The sequence below is a fragment of the Scyliorhinus canicula genome, chromosome 13 (genome assembly GCF_902713615.1).
Source record: "Scyliorhinus canicula chromosome 13, sScyCan1.1, whole genome shotgun sequence".
NCBI lineage: Eukaryota > Metazoa > Chordata > Chondrichthyes > Carcharhiniformes > Scyliorhinidae > Scyliorhinus > Scyliorhinus canicula.
In genome coordinates, this window is record NC_052158.1 from 138158367 (window position 1) to 138175318 (window position 16952).

A 16952-nucleotide genomic window follows, 5' to 3' on the forward strand; every position below is an offset into this window, starting at 1 on the left:
GCCCTGGCAACATTCTTGTAAATCTTCTCTGCACTCTCTCCAGAGCAATTACGTCCTTCTGCAACATGGTGACAGAACTGTGCACAAAGTTCCAGCTGTAGCCTAACCAGCGTTTTATACGAAAGAGAAAATGCTGGAAAATCTCAGCAGGTCTGGCAGCATCTGTAGGGAGAGAAAAGAGCTAACGTTTCGTGTCCGATGACTCTTTGTCAAAGCTGTTTTATACAGTTCCATTATTACATCCCTGCTTTTGTATTCAACACCTTACTCAATAAAAGAAAGCATTCCATAAGCTTTCTTGACCACCTTGTCTTCCTGTCCTGCCACCTTCAAGGCCTGTGGACATGCACTTCGGTTTCTCACCTTCCCAACCCCTCTCAATATCTTTCTGCTTATTGATATTGATTTGTTTGCTCTCCCCAAATGCACGTTTTTCTGGATTGAATTCCATTTGCCACTTTCTGCCAACTCAACGAAGCCATTCATCTCATTCTGAAGTTGACATCTATCCTCTTCACTGCCAACCACATGGCCAATTTTTGTGTCATCTGAAAATTTCCCGATCATTTCTTACATTTAAGTCAAAATCATTAATATATACAACAAACAGCAAGGGTCCCAATACTTAGCCCTGCGGAACATCACTTGAAATAGTTTTCCATGCGCAAAAAAATCCATCGACCCTTTTCCAATCCGTTACCCTTTTTTTTCCTGTCACCGAGCTAATTTTGGATCCAACCTGCCACTTTCCCCTGTATCCCATGAGACCTCACTTTTCTGACCAGTCTGCCATGTGGGACCCTGTCAAATGCCTTACTGAAATCCACATAGACAACACCCACGGCACTACCTTCATCAATCCTCCTTGATGCTTAGTAAGGCAAGATCTCCTCTTTTCAAAACCATGCTGACCACCCCTGATCAATCTGTGTCTTTCCAATTGACAGTCCATCCTGTCTCTCAGAATTGTTCCCAATAACTTACCCACCAACAAAGTCAGACTATAGTTTTCTGGCCTATCCCTCGCACCATTTTTATACAATGCAGTATCTAGCTTTCACTTGCCACCTTCCAACAATTGTTGGTATCTCACCTTGAAGGTAATCATGAGGCAAACCTACATCCTCTGGTCTGCAGCACTGCAATTTGGGCATTATTTCTTAGTCAAAACCCCGCCATTAGGTTTTAAAGTTTGATTGATTTTGAGCATTTAAAACTGAAGACAATCGTGCTGTAGTTTGTGTCAATCAGCAATTTCTTTCCTGAACCATGAAGGGATTATACATTTCAATTGGCGTGAAATTATGAATCTGTTGCACCACATTAATCACTGGCTGTTAGACAACGGAAATTGGTTATGAATCCACTGATGGGTGAAGAAACACCATACTCACCATTTGGGGTGCAACATTCACGTTTGCTAGGCCTAAGGTTTTGGGTAAGATCTTGTTTTGCGAGATGATGTTGGAAACTGATGCTGCAACCATGGATATACTACCTGGAAACAAAACAACCAAACCAAAATTTCAATTAGTCCATAACTAATGACTCTCTTAGATGCTTGAGAGAACGCTTTGCATTTTCAAATCCATCTAAACGTCAACCTCCAAAGACAATTTTTGATATACTTTATCTAAGACCGGATAAAACTTGAAAATGCTGGCCATAGGCAGTTGGACTCTGTGAAGGGTTTTGGATTCAGTTCATGATAGGTTTACATCCCCAAAACATTGATCTTTCTTTAAAGAAACTGGTGGTTGCAGGCAAAATGCAATAATAACTGCCTTTAAATGAGTTCTCCAAATGGAGTTGGTTGAGCAGACTGATGAGAATGGGTTGATGCTAATTAAACCGTGAAGACTTACATAAACAAAACATTCCTTACCAAGAATAAAAAACAAGTCTTCAGGTCCACAGACTCTTTTATAGGGAACGCCCGGCCTCTTTGGAGCCTGTGCACACAAACTCTTTGTTGACCTTTCCAGCTAGAGTATAAAATAACGACCAAGCATATCTAGGTGCTAACGTTCCATTTATTTGGAGGTTGCCAATGATCTATGTGAAATGATTGACACTGGAAGGGCTAATCTCTTCTAATGTGCGTGCTACTTAGATTGGTTAATAGAAATGGCTTTTTACCGCGAAAGCAATGCAGAAGTCCAGTGTTTGTGACACAAAGCCTCAGTCTTTGGCTTTCAGATCTTGAACTTACTTCTGGTTCTTATTAGAATAAGCTTGCAGTGAGGGCAGCACGGTGGCACAGTGGGTTAGCCCTGCTGCCTCACGGCTCCGAGGTCCCAGGTTCGATCCCGCCTCTGGGTCACTGTCTGTGTGGAGTTTGCACATTCTCCCCGTGTTTGCGTCGGTTTCTCCCCCACAACCCAAAGATGTGCAAGGTAGGTGGAGTGAACACACTAAATCGCTCCTTAATTGGAAGAAAAATTAATTTGGTACTCTAAATTTAAAAACAAACAAAAAAAAAAAAATCTTGCAGTGGGCGGCACAGTAGCGCAGTGGTTGGCACAGTTGCTTCACAGCTCCGAGGTTCGATTCCCGGCTTGGGTCACTGTCTGTGCGGAGTCTGCACGTAATCCACGTGTGTGCGTGGGTTTCCTCCAGGTCCTCCGGTTTCCTCCCACGCTCCAAAGATGTGCAGGTCAGGTGGACCGGCCATGCTAAATTGCCCGTGTCCAAAAGAGGTTAGGTGGGGTTACTGGAATAGGGGGAAGGTGTGGGGCTTAAGTAGGGTGCTCTTTCCAAGGGACGGTGCAGTCTCGATGGGCTGAATGGCCTCCTTGTGCACTGTAAATTCTATGAAGCTATGTCTCTTTTTAGGTACCAGATACAGGCAGGCCTAAGTGTGTCACTTGAGGGGAGGCGGTGGTGCAGTGGTATTGTCCATGGACTAGCAATCCAGAAACCCAGGGTAATGCCCTGGGGGACCTGGCTTTGAATCCCACCACAGTAGATGGTGAAATTGAATTCAATAAAAATCTGGAAATGAGGGTGGCATGGCGGTGCAGTGGTTACCACTGCTGGCTCACGGCACCGAGGACCCGGGTTCGATCCCGGCCTGGGTCACTGTCCGTGTGAAGTTTGCACATTCTCCCCGTGTTTGCGTGGGTCTCATCCCCACAACCCAACGATGTGCAGGGTAGGTGGATCGGCCATGCTAAATTGCCCCTTAATTGGAATTTGTTTAAAAATCTGGAAATAAAAGTCCAACGAAGACCATGAAACCATTTTAGGTGGTTGTACAATCCCATCTGGTCCACTAATAATAATAATCTAATAATCTTTATTATTGTTACAAGTAGGCTTTCATTAACACTGCAATGAAGTTACTGTGAAAATCCCCTAGTCACCACACTCTGGCGCCTGTTTGGGTACACTAAGGGAGAATTCAGAATGTCCAATTCACCTAACAAACTCGTCTTTCGGGACTTGTGGGAGGAAACTGGAGCACCCGGAGGAAACCCACGCAGACACAGGGAGAACGTGGAGACTCTGCAAAGAAAGTGACCCAAGCCTGGAATCGAACCCGATTCCCTGGCGCTGTGAAGCAACATTGCTAACCACTGTGCTATTGTGCTTACCTGGTCTGACTTGCATGTGACTCCGGACCTACACATTTTAACTGCCCTCTGAATTGCTCTAGAGATGGGCAACATCCCTAGGCAGGATATCAGTACCAATCTTCTCAGATAAAGCCGAAATGTGCTGTGAGTTAGGTTTAAGATTTTCAGTATTTGCAGATTTTGTTTACTTATATCCACAATTTTAGTTCAGGTACCAAAGCCCAGTTGTGCTTTAATTTATACTTATCCCCTGGTTTGGGTCACTATTGTGTCACACAGTATTCCCATGACCGAGAGAGAGCGAGAGAGCAGACATAGGGTCTTGATATCACCCTGACATCATCATCATCCCCCCCCCCCGTCAAACACAACATTTCAATTCTAATCAGTGAGTGACCTCAAAACCCAGAGACGAAAAGTCATACAGGAAATCAAAAAGTTTGAGAAGATAACCAGAAAGCTGGGGATGGTAACCCAAATAAGAGTTTTGTACACATAGACAGACAACATTATAAGTAAAATATGTGAGCTAGAAGCATAAATTCAGCTTAATGCATCTGATGTGGTAGTCATAACAAAGACCTGGATCCAAACCTGGCATGAAGGGATTCTAAATGCTATTACAATCTAGTAAGGGGCATTGAAACGTAGAAACTTGGAGCAGGCGTAGGCCATTCGGCCCTTCAAGCCTGCTCCACCATTCAATATAATCATGGCTGATCCTCTATATCATTGCCATATTCCCCTTTTCTCCCCATTTAAAGAGAAACCTGAACACCCAATAATTTAACCAACAGAACGCCACAGGCCTTCACATTTATCGGAAGTAAAACAAAGCAGCTATGATTCGATTAAGTTTCTCAATACTTCCAAACTAACCTGCTGGCTGCTTTCTTTGGCCACAAGATTCAGTGAGGACCACTATAGATTTTTTGACTTACTTGACATTAAGCAATCTTGCAGCTTCTCCCTCATGAAATCCAAACTGAGATTAAGCCCTATCTGCATTCCACATGGCAAACAATGAAGTTAGCTTTTGCTCTGCTTACGGTGCAGGTCTAACTAACCACCATTTACTTTGCCTACCTTCTCTCAGTGAGCTGCACCACCCACAAAATCCAAACACAACTCATGGACTCTCAGCAAACACACCAGATAAATTGAAACCAGAGAGTCTCCCTAAGCTCCGTCCATCTCCATGACAGCATGGCATGCTCGGTGATGTCCTCAAATAGATCTTCAGGTTAGTTTTCTCTCATTTACAATTCCATTTTTGAATGACATATTAAATGAGTTTTACAACCTTTCAGGGTTTACTGAATGCTTTTAAGCAAATTTAGGTCTAACTCACAAAACATTTCTCTGGACTGCCTTTCACGGAAATGATTGCAGACTTCACGTCTTCACCAAAAGACTCACAGATTCAGTCATCCATGGTTCAAGTTTCTCGACCTGCTATTTTAAAATCTTATCTTTCTGTTAATATTGAGTCAACATAGCTGCAATCTTTTTTTTAAATATTTTATTGAAGGTATTTTCAAATATATACAGAACTGGAATGAGCAAACACCAAGAACAACAGTAAACCATACACAATTACCATTATTCCCCCCTAACGCCCCCTCCTTTTACACCCAGTCCCCCCCAAACCCAAGCAAAACACAAATAACCGCCCCCCCATGTGCCCCCCCCCCCCCCAGCTGATGTGTTAATGGCCCTTAAAGAAGTCAATGAACAGCCTCCATCTTGGGCACGAAAATCAGGAGATTCTGAAACACAATCAAGAACTTCGGGACCAACTTTACTATCTGGACCCTTCCAGCGAATGACAGAGACAACACATCCCATCTCATAACGTCCTCCTTCATTCCCTCCACCAGCTTTGCCAGATTCAACTTATGCAGCTGGGTCCAGCTCTGTGCCCCATGTTACCAAGATACTAGAAGTCCGCCCCTACCAACCAAAACGGCAACCTCCTTAAACTCCCCCCTGTCCCCGGACATTGATCGGGTATACCTCACTTTTAACCATATTGAGCTTATACCGCGAAAAGACTTAACACTTCCAAGATCCCCAAAATCCTGTCGAAACATTCAACCAGATTCGCAATACACAACAAGAGGTTATCAGTGTCAAATCGGTGCTCCAGCCCCCTCTCAATGCCCCACCATCCCCTCAATACTTTGTGCCATTGCCAACGGTTCAATTTCCAGGGCAAAGAGCAATGGTGAAAGCAAGCATATCCCCTGGTGCAAACTGACATTATTAGTTCACACATTCGCCTCCACAACAACCTTGCCCGGTTGACATACCTGACGCTGCCCCCCCCTCCCCCCATGATCAGCCAGTGCATGTCCATGCCCGGGATCTTTGCCACGATTCGCCTCATAAACTCCACATCGTCCCAATTCACTGCATAAATGTTCACCAGCACAATGGGCTCCAACCTCCCGCTCAGCCATATCTTCGCTATCGCCAACTCCACGTGGTCCACGCCCAGCGCCCCCCCGGGGGCCTCCCCAAGATGTCAGCCGGCGTGTCCATGTCAAATGCCTGGTGCTGATATGTGACCCACAACTTGGTTGGGTACAGCACCCCAAAAACCACTCCTCCTTTGAACAGGGCCGCTTTGACCCTATTAAACTCAGCCCAGTGCTTCGCCAGCTCCGTACCCAGATCATACAACATAGAACATACAGTGCAAAAGGAGACCATTCGGCCCATCGAGTCTGCACCGACCCACATTAAGCCCTCACTTCTACCCTATCCCCATAGCCCAATAACCCCTCCTAACCATTTTGGACACTAAGGGCAATTTAGCATGGCCAATCCACCTAACCTGCACGTCTTTGGACTGTGGGAGGAAACCGGAGCACCCGGAGGAAACCCACGCAGAGACGAGGAGAACGTGCAAACTCCGCACAGACAGTGACCCAGCGGGGAACCGAACCTGGGACCCTGGCGCTGCCAAGCCACAGTGCTATCCACTTGTGGTACCGTGGTAGCCCCAAATCATATTCCCTTCCCAGGTACACCTCATCTCCTTCACCCACCACAGAATCTTCTCCATGTCTAGATATGTGTACAGCCGAACCTGCATCGTCCTTGGCTGCTTTCGGCCTCCTCCTCCTCAATGACCTGTGCACTCGATCGACCTCGGGGGTTGATCAATCAGAGACCCACTCCCCCACCAACTTCCTAAGCATGCTCGCTACATACTTTGTGGCCTGTGTTCCCTCAATGCCTTCGGGCAACCCCACAATCCAAAGATTCTGCCTCCTCCACCAATTATCCAAATCGACGACTTTCTCCCTCAACTTCCATTGACCCTCCAACGTAATCTCTGCCTCCAATGGGGCCAGCCAGTCCTCATGGTCCGCCATTGACCCTTCCACTTTTTGGAGCGATGCACTATGTGCATCCAACCTGTGCTCCACTCTCTCAATAGCTGCCCGAATCGGGTCAGCCACCTTAGCCAGGTCCTCTGAGCCCTCCTACCTTTGCTGCCGGAACTTGACTGTCAAAAACTCCACCATCTGTTCCGTTGGACCACTGAGCGGGCAACAACGCCACAGAGCTCTCCGCCATCTTTCCTTCTATCGCACTCCGCGAAAGCTCCTGGTCTGACTGTTGACCCTTTACGGATGCACTCCTTGTTTGACATGGCTGCGACATGCCCACCCGAAGGAGAATCCTCAGCTCTGTCTGTTCCTGTACTATGTACCAGCAAAGCCCCCACCCCCGTGAATGGATAAGGACCAAACAATTCCACTTCAAGCAGGAGCCACCAAATGTGCGACCACTCATCCCATGGCCGCCATTGGAAGACATAGCCCCGACCAATGTGATAAATTCCAAGCATGGTAGACCCGCACCTTCCCAAAGAGTAGCTAACAGCCTCGCAATGATGCCCCCATCTTCTACAATTAAACTTTAATTCTTAAACCACAAGTTGCATTCTAAAACACATGAACCATGAACTAGATATTCGTAACACAAGCATTTGATGATATAGGATGTTAATAAAGGACAGGGTAATTGGGAAAGAAAAGAGTATCTATAATGATAAAAGATACATTTGTAACAGTACACAGCTGAATTTCAGTAAGAGCGGCCAAGCAAGGGAAACATTATGGGTGGAGTTAAGCAGCAGTGAAGCACTCAGGGGGGAGTTTATGATAGATCTCGTGGAGACATATCGGATTATCCGGAGTGGGGGGGGGGGGGTGGGTTTGACAGGATAGATGCTGAGAGCAGCTCAATTTGCTAACCTGTAAATTACAACATCATCGTGATGTTACGCAGTGGAAATATTTTAAAGAATCCAAGAATGCCAAACACTTGTGCCACTGCATCCCACCTGAAGAATCAATATAACGAACCACTTAGCTAACAGTTTTTACATCTCATTCAAGGTTCTTAGACAAAATTCCAACACACCAAGAGCGTCCCTCTCACTGGGAATATTTAAAGCAAATAATGTCATGAGTCAGATTGATGAGATTCATGAAATCGCAGAAAAATTGGAGAAGTTGCTTTTGCCTTATCCATCAGCATGGTAACAACGAAGCTTCTGCAGTTGAAAAGTTTCAGCAACTTTCCCAGTTGCTTGGAGGATCCTTGGAGTTGACGTGCGTACAATATCTCGGTGGCCTCCTACTGCCACCAGTGCAGCCCATGGGATCTCACATTTATTTCAATGAGAATAATTAGCTTCCAACAAGGTTACTTGCAGCCACTGAATAAAGTCATCTTTCTTCATGTGGAAGGTGTTGGCAGGGGGCGGGGGGGGGGGGGGGGGGGGGGGGGGGGGGGGGGGGCACGATAATGAAATCTGCTCAGATTTTACAGCAGAGAGCAAACCCAAACCCTGGAAACTTTCAAGTGTCATCGCGTTATTTCTCCCATCTCCTCTGTAATCAGTGAAAATCAGGACAGCTTAACAAATGTTACTGGTGGCCACGCGCTGAAAGTTTCAACAATGAAACATCTTTCCGTTATTACTGCATTTCAATCCAAATCGCCCCCTTTTCCTTCCCTTCCCCATATGCTGCAAAGCTCACTTTGTGATGAAATAGATAGCCTAAAATAATTTTTTTTTTTTAAAAGCCTTTGGCAGATGGCGATGCAGTCATGCTGATCTAACTACCGAGCCATTTTAGTTAGTTTTGATGCGGGCAATGCACCAGGACCAAAGGGTGCACCAGGTTTCCTCACCACAGCCCAGCTGTGGTCATACTCCAATGCCGCGACCATATGCTAAAGGCATGTTTACACGGCCTACTTGATTTGTTCTCCATATGGTCACTGAGGTAGCATTTGACTGACTAATGGTGCTACCATATGGCCTTGAAAGTATACCTTTGCTTTTTCCTTTCCTTGCAAACACACCTTTATTTTGCTCAAGTTTGTCAGTGACTTGGGAAGCTTGTATGTTTGTGCTTTGGTGAAAGTTCAGGAACTGGTTCCAGTGTAGACCGGTGACGGGGCAAATAAAGTCAGACTGCCCCGTGTTGGGAATATATTAATATTCTGGTATTTGCAGCTGACTCCTGTAGTAGGACTGAAGAATTTGACCCAATTCACAAAACCATCAAGTCTCAATTGGAGAAGCAAGGAACACCATTTTGTAGCTGGGCAAAAGAAATTAAATGAAAATCGCTTATTGTCAAAAGTAGACTTCAAATGAAGTTACTGTGAAAAGCCCCAAGTCGCCACAGTCCGGCGCCTGTTCGGGGAGGCTGGTATGGGAATTGAACTCGTGCTGCTGGCCTGCCTGGGGCTGCTTTAAAAGCCAGCTGTTTAGCCCTGTGCTAAACCAGTCCCAAAGATTGGGACGATGGCTTTGTGGAAGGCCTTTGGGGTGCACGTGACAGAGGATCGTGCTCAGCACCATCTATCCACAACCTCAAGGTTGCTATGCTATGGCCAGCACGGTAGCACAGTGGTTAGCACTCATGCTTCACAGCACCAGGTTTGATTCCCAGCTTGGGTCACTGTCTGTGCTGAATCTGCACGTTCTCCCTGTGTCTGCGTGGGTTTACTCCCACGAGTGCCAAAAGACGTGCTGTTAGGTAAATTGGACATTCTGAATTCTCCCTCTGTGTACCCGATCAGGCATCGGAGTGTGGCGACTAGGTGCTTTTCAGTCACTTCATTGCAGTGTTAACGTAAGCCTACTTGCGACAATAATAAAGATTATTATTACAGCAAAAGATTCTCGCAAGGAATGTTCAGACCAGGCTTTGCTCCAATGGAAATTGGGTTTAGTGAAAGCCGATTAATAAGCAATCTGACTTCTTTCCTTCTGCAGCCTGTTCGAGACTGAGCTACAAAACCTGCAGGAAACAGCAACTTTATACTCCGGCCAAAGTCCCACAGAGGTACCAGTACCAGATCGTAAGGGCTTCAACTGTTCCCACTCAGTCTTAAACATGGCTCTAATGGAATCAGAATGTTTTAATGATAACTGCTGAGAATTTTACAGGTCCACTGCTACATTAGTACTTCACTTCCGTTTCTCCAGATCATTCTAAGTTTTGTTTTATATGCCAAACTCTTCCATAGCCATCTTCCCAGCACTCCCGCAGATTTGCCATCTTACATGGCTTATCGACTACCATGGCCTCAATCACAGACAGAAACACAGGACCATAGAAAAGTTACAGGACAGGAGAAGGCCCTTCGGCCCATCTTGTCCGTGACAGCCCGAGGACACCCAGGTGCCCTTTTTAATCTCACCTTTCTGCACTGGATCCAAAGCCCTGTAGCTTACAGCACTTGAGGTGCAGATCCAGGTACCTTTTAAAAAAGTGGAGGGTCTCTACCTCTACCACCAACGCAGGCAACAAATTCCAGACTCCCAATACCCTCTGCGTAAAATAGTCCTTCCACATGTCCCCTCTAATCCTTCTGCCACTCATCTTGAATCTATGTCCCCTGAAGTCTCCACCAAGGGAAACAATTTTATCCTGTCCATTCTATCACTTTCCCACATAATTTTGTACATCTCAATTAAGTCACCCCTCAGCCTGCTTTTTCCAAAGTAAATAACCCAAACTATCCACTCCCACCTCATAGCTATGTAGTTACATCTCAAACCACTCCAATTTAATCACTGGCCAGGCACATTACGGCATCCAATTTCGAGCTGCCAACTATCTGCCTTTGGCTTTTAACTGTCTGCAGTTGTCTATTTGCTCAACCACTACCTTCACATCTACCTTTGATGGCCTTAGCCTGAGTAAAAGGATTTACTGTCTTCCATCATGGCCAATCCCCCTGGAGTGGACCCCATCTTCGCTCCCTCAAGTCCAAGGGTTGCCGGTTTGAGCATACAACCTGTTTAGTCATCCATCGTCAGATCTGGCTCGACAGCATCAAGCGCTATTGCTCTTCACTCTCTTGTGCCACTCCCATCTCTGGCCTCTCTTTATTCTCCAAACTCCTTGAACATGGCATTGCCTTCTAAAATTATGCCTGCCTTTTCCATAGCTTCGGATCTGAATCACTCCAATCAGGTTTCAAACCCTTCCACTGCGCTGAAATCAATGTCACAAACAACATGTCCTCTGTGACCTTGGTGCATTTCTCCATCTTGTTTTTGCAACATTTTGACATGGTCAGTCAGATTGGTCTCCTCTCTTTAGTTGCCCTGCTTAGTAGGACTGCTTTTAACTTGGTTCCAACCATTGCCTTCAATTGTAGTTAGCAGATCTTCCAGCTGTGGATTATTTTCAGCCCTTGCACCACTGCTTCTAGAGTCCCAGAAGAATCCACCATCTTAGTCCCCCTTCTCTTCCTCAGCTCCTTGATGACATTACTATGAGATACATTATCTTCTCCCCATCCCTGCCCATATCTTCCCTTCCTTCAACCCACCCACTGAAATACACATTCATGTCTTTGTCACATCCAGACCCCAAGTCTGTTGCCCTTCTTCTTCCAGGCTGTAGAGAACATGTGTTTGGGGGGCGCTGTTGAAGGAGCCTTGGAGTGTTGCTGCGGTGCACCTTGGAGATCGTGCCCAGTACTTCCACAATAGGCAGTGGTGGAGGGGTAGAATGTTTAAAGTGGTGGATGAGGTGCGAATCAGGCAGGCTGCTCTGTCGTGGATGACGTTGAGCTTCTCGAGTGTTGTTGGAGCTGCTGATCCAGGCAAGTAGATGTATTCCATCGCACACCTGATTTGTGCATTGCAAATGGCAGAAAGGAGGTGAGTTACTCACTGAAGAATTCCCAGCCTCTGGCACGCTCTTGTAGCCACCCTATTTTTATGGCTGGCCCAGTTATCTTTTTGATCAATGGTGACCTCCAGGATATTGATAGCGCAGGATTCATAAATGGTAAAACCGTTGAACATCAAGGGGAGGTGGTGACTCTCTGGCTGTTGGAGATAGTGCTTGGCACTTGTGTAGCTTGAAGGTTACTTGCTGGCACCTGTTCCCAGAATGTCACAAATTTAAAATGATCATCCATGCACTTAAATGCCTTCAGGGTCTTGCTATATAATCTTCTCCAACCCCACAATAACCATCCCAGTACACTGTTCCTCCAAATCTGGCTCTCTTTCCTTCCGCGCCAGCCTCTGTAGGACTCCGCCATGGCCGGCGCAGAGAAGAACCTCCCTGCGCAGGAAACACACGCATGAGCGGAACCACGCTGGTGGTTCTGCCGGCGGTTCTGGAATGTGGGGGTTGAATATTGTCTGGAGTGGGGGTAGGGCGATTGAATTTTGTCTGGAGTAGGGGTGGGGTGGGATTGAATATTGTCTGGAGTGGGAGTGGATGGATTGAATATTGTGGGGGGATTGAATATTGTCTGGAGTGGGGGGGTTGAATACTGTCTGGAATGGGGGTGGGGGGATTGAATACTGTCTGGAGTAGGGATGGAGGGATTGAATATTGTCTGGAGTAGGGATGGGGTGATTGAATATTGTCTGAAGTGGGGCTGGGGATTTGAATATTGTCTGGAGTGAGGGTGGGTGGGGGAATTGAATATTGTCTGGAATGGGGGTGTTGAATATTGTCTGGAATGGGGGGGGTGAATATTGTCTGGAATGGGGGGGGGTTGAATATTGTCTGGAATGGTGGTGTTGAATATTGTCTGGAATGGGGGGGTTGAATATTGTCTGGAATGGGGGGGGTTGAATATTGTCTGGAATGGGGGTGTTGAATATTGTCTGGAATGGGGGGGTTGAATATTGTCTGGAATGGGGGTGTTGAATATTGTCTGGAATGGGGGTGTTGAATATTGTCTGGAATAGGGTTGAACTATATTGGGGTTGCCTATTACTGTGTGTTGGAGAGTTTTGACACTCTAGCTGATGTACTTTGAGCTGTACTCCTTTTTTTAAAAAAAATATCTTTATTCTCCTTTTTCACATTTTCATCCAAATTTACATTCACCAACAAACAATCAGCGATAACAAATACAATGTCAATCCCCTAGCCAATAATTCCTTCCTCCCACCAACCTCCAAACAACCTTCATCATTTTAAATACAAACATCAGAGAAAAGGACTTTGAGCTGCACTCCTGAGCACACTTTACACCTGTTAGGAAAAACTCCAACTAAATCAGTGTAAAAAAACAGGGTAAGTATAGGACAAATTGCCCAGGTTCCCGTAGATATGACCACTGTTGTGAGGAATCTGGGGGGGGTAAACCAGCGATTGGAAGTTTAAACCTCCTCTGTTTGATGGGCTGTTAATCGTTATATTTCATGCTTGATAAATTCACCATTAGTCCCACTCGCCCCTATCAAAGCAGCCCAGGAATAATCTGAAAGACAAGGAGTTCAACACACCATCAATGACAACAGCCAAGATTCTGCTGAGTGGCGGAGCTGGCTCGAGGGGCCGAATGGCCTACTCCTGTTTCATCGGTCTGGCCCCCAATCGGTAATAATCACCGGTTTGCCCTGGGAAGTATGGATGGGGGGTTCCAGATATGGCGGAGAGCAGGGATTGAGAGGATGGGGGTTATGTTTACAGAAGGGAGCTATCCGAGTACGAGGGCACTGGAGGAGAAGTTTGGGTTGGCGAGGGGAAACAAATTCAGGTATCTGCAGGTGCGGGACTTCCTACGTAAACAGGTGTCAACCTCCCCGCTCCGACCGCTAAGGGGGATTCAGGACAGGGTAGTTTCCAGAGGGTGGGTAGGAGAAGGGAGCATCTCTGACTTTTACAAGGAACTTTTGGGGGTCAGAGGAGACGCAGACCGAGGAGCTGAAGCGCAAGTGGGAGGAGGAGCTGGGAGGATAGAGGATGTTCTATGGTGGACGCATTGAGTAGAGTCAACGTGTCCGCAACATGTGCCAGGCTCAGCCTGATTCAATTCAAGGTGGTTCACCGGGCTCACATGACAGTGGCCCGGTTGAGCTGATTCTTTGGGGTGGAAGACAGGTGTGCAAAATGTGGGGAGGACCAGCAAACCAAGTCCACATGTTCTGGGCATGTCCGAAGCTTAGGAGATTTGCAGATGTCATGTCCACGGTGTTAAAAACAAGGGTGGCGCTGAGTCCAGAGGTGGTGATTTTCAGGGTGTCGGAAGACCCGGGAATCCAGGAGGAGAAAGAAGCAGACGCTCTGGCCTTTGCTTCCCTGGTAGCCCAGAGACGGATACTATTAGCTTGGAGGGACTCAAAGCCCCCGAAGTCGGCTATCGGACATGGCTAGCTTTCTCTGTTTGGAGAAAATCAGGTTCGCCTTGAGAGGGTCAATGTTAGGGTTCGCCCGGAGGTGGCAACCGTTCGTCGACTTCTTCCCAGAAAATTAATCGTCAGCAGAAGGGGGGGGGGGGGGGGGGGGGGGGGTTAGTTTAGCTTAGAGTAGGGGGGGAGACGGCTTTTGCACTATGTTTATAGTTTGTACATTGTTTATTTTGTTGTTGTTACAATACCAAAAATACCTCAATAAAAAGTTTATTAAAACGAAAACCCACAGAGGATGCAAGGCAGTGATCGAGTGGAGGGGTTCAGACTTCATGATCCAGTGGTCTTGCCTCCACGGTTCAATGATTCCCCCGTAATCTGTCGCCACCCATTCAGCACTTCTGACAAAATGTTTACTACAAAACTGAAGTTTATCTTCTGCCTGCTGGCTAGAAAATGGGGAAGTATTGATTTTGAGTATGAAGGGTAGCACACATGCCTCACGGAACATTCGGTTAGCGATGCCAATTGACAGAGGACCTGTCGCATATTTAGGATTCTGATATTCAGATGAAACAAGTCAGTAACCTCTCCCAAACTGATCTATCCCAAAAGGGGTGGGGGGAGTGGGCCTGGGTGGTGTGCTCTTTCAGAAGGTCAGTGCAGACTCGATGGGCTGAATGGCCTCTTTCTGCCCTGTAGGGAGTCTATGATAAACGGAAAACTTGGGAAATTGCTCATTTGTTTAATAATGAAAACAAAGACAACTTTTTTTAAAAAGGTGAAATGATGCACTCAAGGGGCAGATAGATAAATACATGAGGGAGAAAGGAATAGAGGGATAGAGTGAGAGAGGGCTCGTGGGCTGAAAACTCGGTGAGAAAGATATACAGAGATCTTAAACAATGAGGCAAGGGCTTGCTTCGATTCCGTGTTTTCACGGTGGAGAAGGTTTAATCCATGGTTTCAGAGAAACTGCGAATCATTGCTGCAGATGATGGTAGGAGGACAGGGTAAGCCTTTTGTCTGATGTTTGGTTTTTGTTCTCGGAGTTTCCGAAACCAGAAGAAGCCAACAGCGAGGATTAGTGGACTGAATTATTGTACTCCCAACCTGTCGGAAAAGTCTGGGCCACGGTTTCCTTTCAGCCCTGTACTGGGCAGGCTATTCAGAATTCCCAGCTCTGAGTTTTGATACAGAGATTCGATGCTCACCTCAGCCTGGCATAATTGACAAAGCTGTGGGTATGCCCAGAGCAAGCACATCTCCATAAGAGCATAAGGTATAGGAGCAGAATTAGGCTATTCAGCCCATCGGTTCTGCTCCGTCATCCGATCACAGCTGATATCTTCTTCATTCTCCATAACCCCTGATCCCCTTAAGAATTAAGAAATCCCCTTATTAATCAAGAACATTAGATTTGTGCTTGAGGTACTGGTACCATCAGGGCTACAGACCAAGAGCTGGAAGGTAAAATCAGACGGAATAGTTCTTTTTTAGAACACAAGAACGAGGAGCAGGAGTAGGCACTTTAGCCTCTTGAGCCTACCCCACCATTCAATGTGATCATGGCTGATCCCATCATGGGCTAAACTCGACGGCCGTGCCAGTTCTCCATAACCCTTCAACCCTCGACCAATTAAATATCCGTCTAACTCCTGCTTAAATTTACTCACTGTCCCAGCATCCACCACACTCTGGGTAACAAATTCCACAGATTCACAACCCTTTGGGAGCAGTTGTTTCTCCTCAACTGTTTTAAATTTGCTACCCTTTATTCTGAGACTATGATCACCCGTTCTAGAATGCCCCATAAGAAGAAGCGTCCGCTCCATGTCTACTTCACCCATACCATTTATCACCTTGTATTCCTTAATTTGATCTCCCCTCATTCGTCTAAACTCTAGAGAGTAAAGGCCTAAAACTGTTCAATCTCTCTTCGTGCCACAAACTCCTCATCTTTGGAATCAATCTCGTGAGCTCCTCTGAACTGCCGCCAATGCCACTACATCCTTCCTCAAATATGAGGACCAAAACTGTGCACAATGCTCCAGCTGCGGTCTTACCACAGTTACAACAACACTTCCTTACCTTTATCCTCAATTCCTTTAGATATAAATGTCAACATCTCATTTGCTTTCTTTACTACCTGCTGCACCTGCATGCCAGTTTTCTGTGACTCATACACAAGGACACCCAGATCCCTCTGCATTGGAGCACCCCAAAATCTCTCCCATTTAGCTAATTAGTTGCCTTTCTATTTTTCTGACCAAAATGGATGACCTCACGCTTATCCACTTTCAACTCCATCTGCCACATTTTAGCTCACTCACGTAACCTATCTATATCCATTTGGTAGGTTCTGATTTCCTCATTGCAAATTACTGTCCCACCTATTTTAGTGCCATCCACAAATTTAGCTATAGAACCTCCTATCCCTGTATCCAAGTTAATATAGATTGTAAATAGTCTGTGGCACCCCACTAGTTACATCTTGCCATCCAGAAAAAGACCCATTTATCCTGACTCTGTCTTCTGTCTGTCAGCTAGTCTTCTATATAAGCTAATAAATTACCCCTAATCTTGTGCATTAACCTTCTATGTCGCACCTTATCAAACACCTTCCAGAAGTCCCGACATACTACATCTACAGGATCCCCATTATCCACTTGGGTTGATACATTTCACAGGGAGACGATAAACAAATGTTGGTATCCCAG

The 16952-nt window shown here is 46.1% G+C and overlaps 1 protein-coding gene across 8 annotated transcripts in view; it reads right to left on the minus strand.

Moving 5' to 3' along the window:
* LOC119975414 (transcription factor Dp-2-like) overlaps window positions 1-16952 on the minus strand; it is a 225226-nt gene that overhangs the window by 77785 nt on the left and 130489 nt on the right. For all 8 annotated transcript variants that reach the window (XM_038815035.1, XM_038815034.1, XM_038815032.1 and 5 more), the window contains one exon: window positions 1395-1498. In XM_038815035.1, coding sequence (XP_038670963.1) covers window positions 1395-1487 — 93 coding nt within the window. In that variant the 5' untranslated portion in view covers window positions 1488-1498. The remainder of the gene's footprint in view (window positions 1-1394; window positions 1499-16952) is intronic.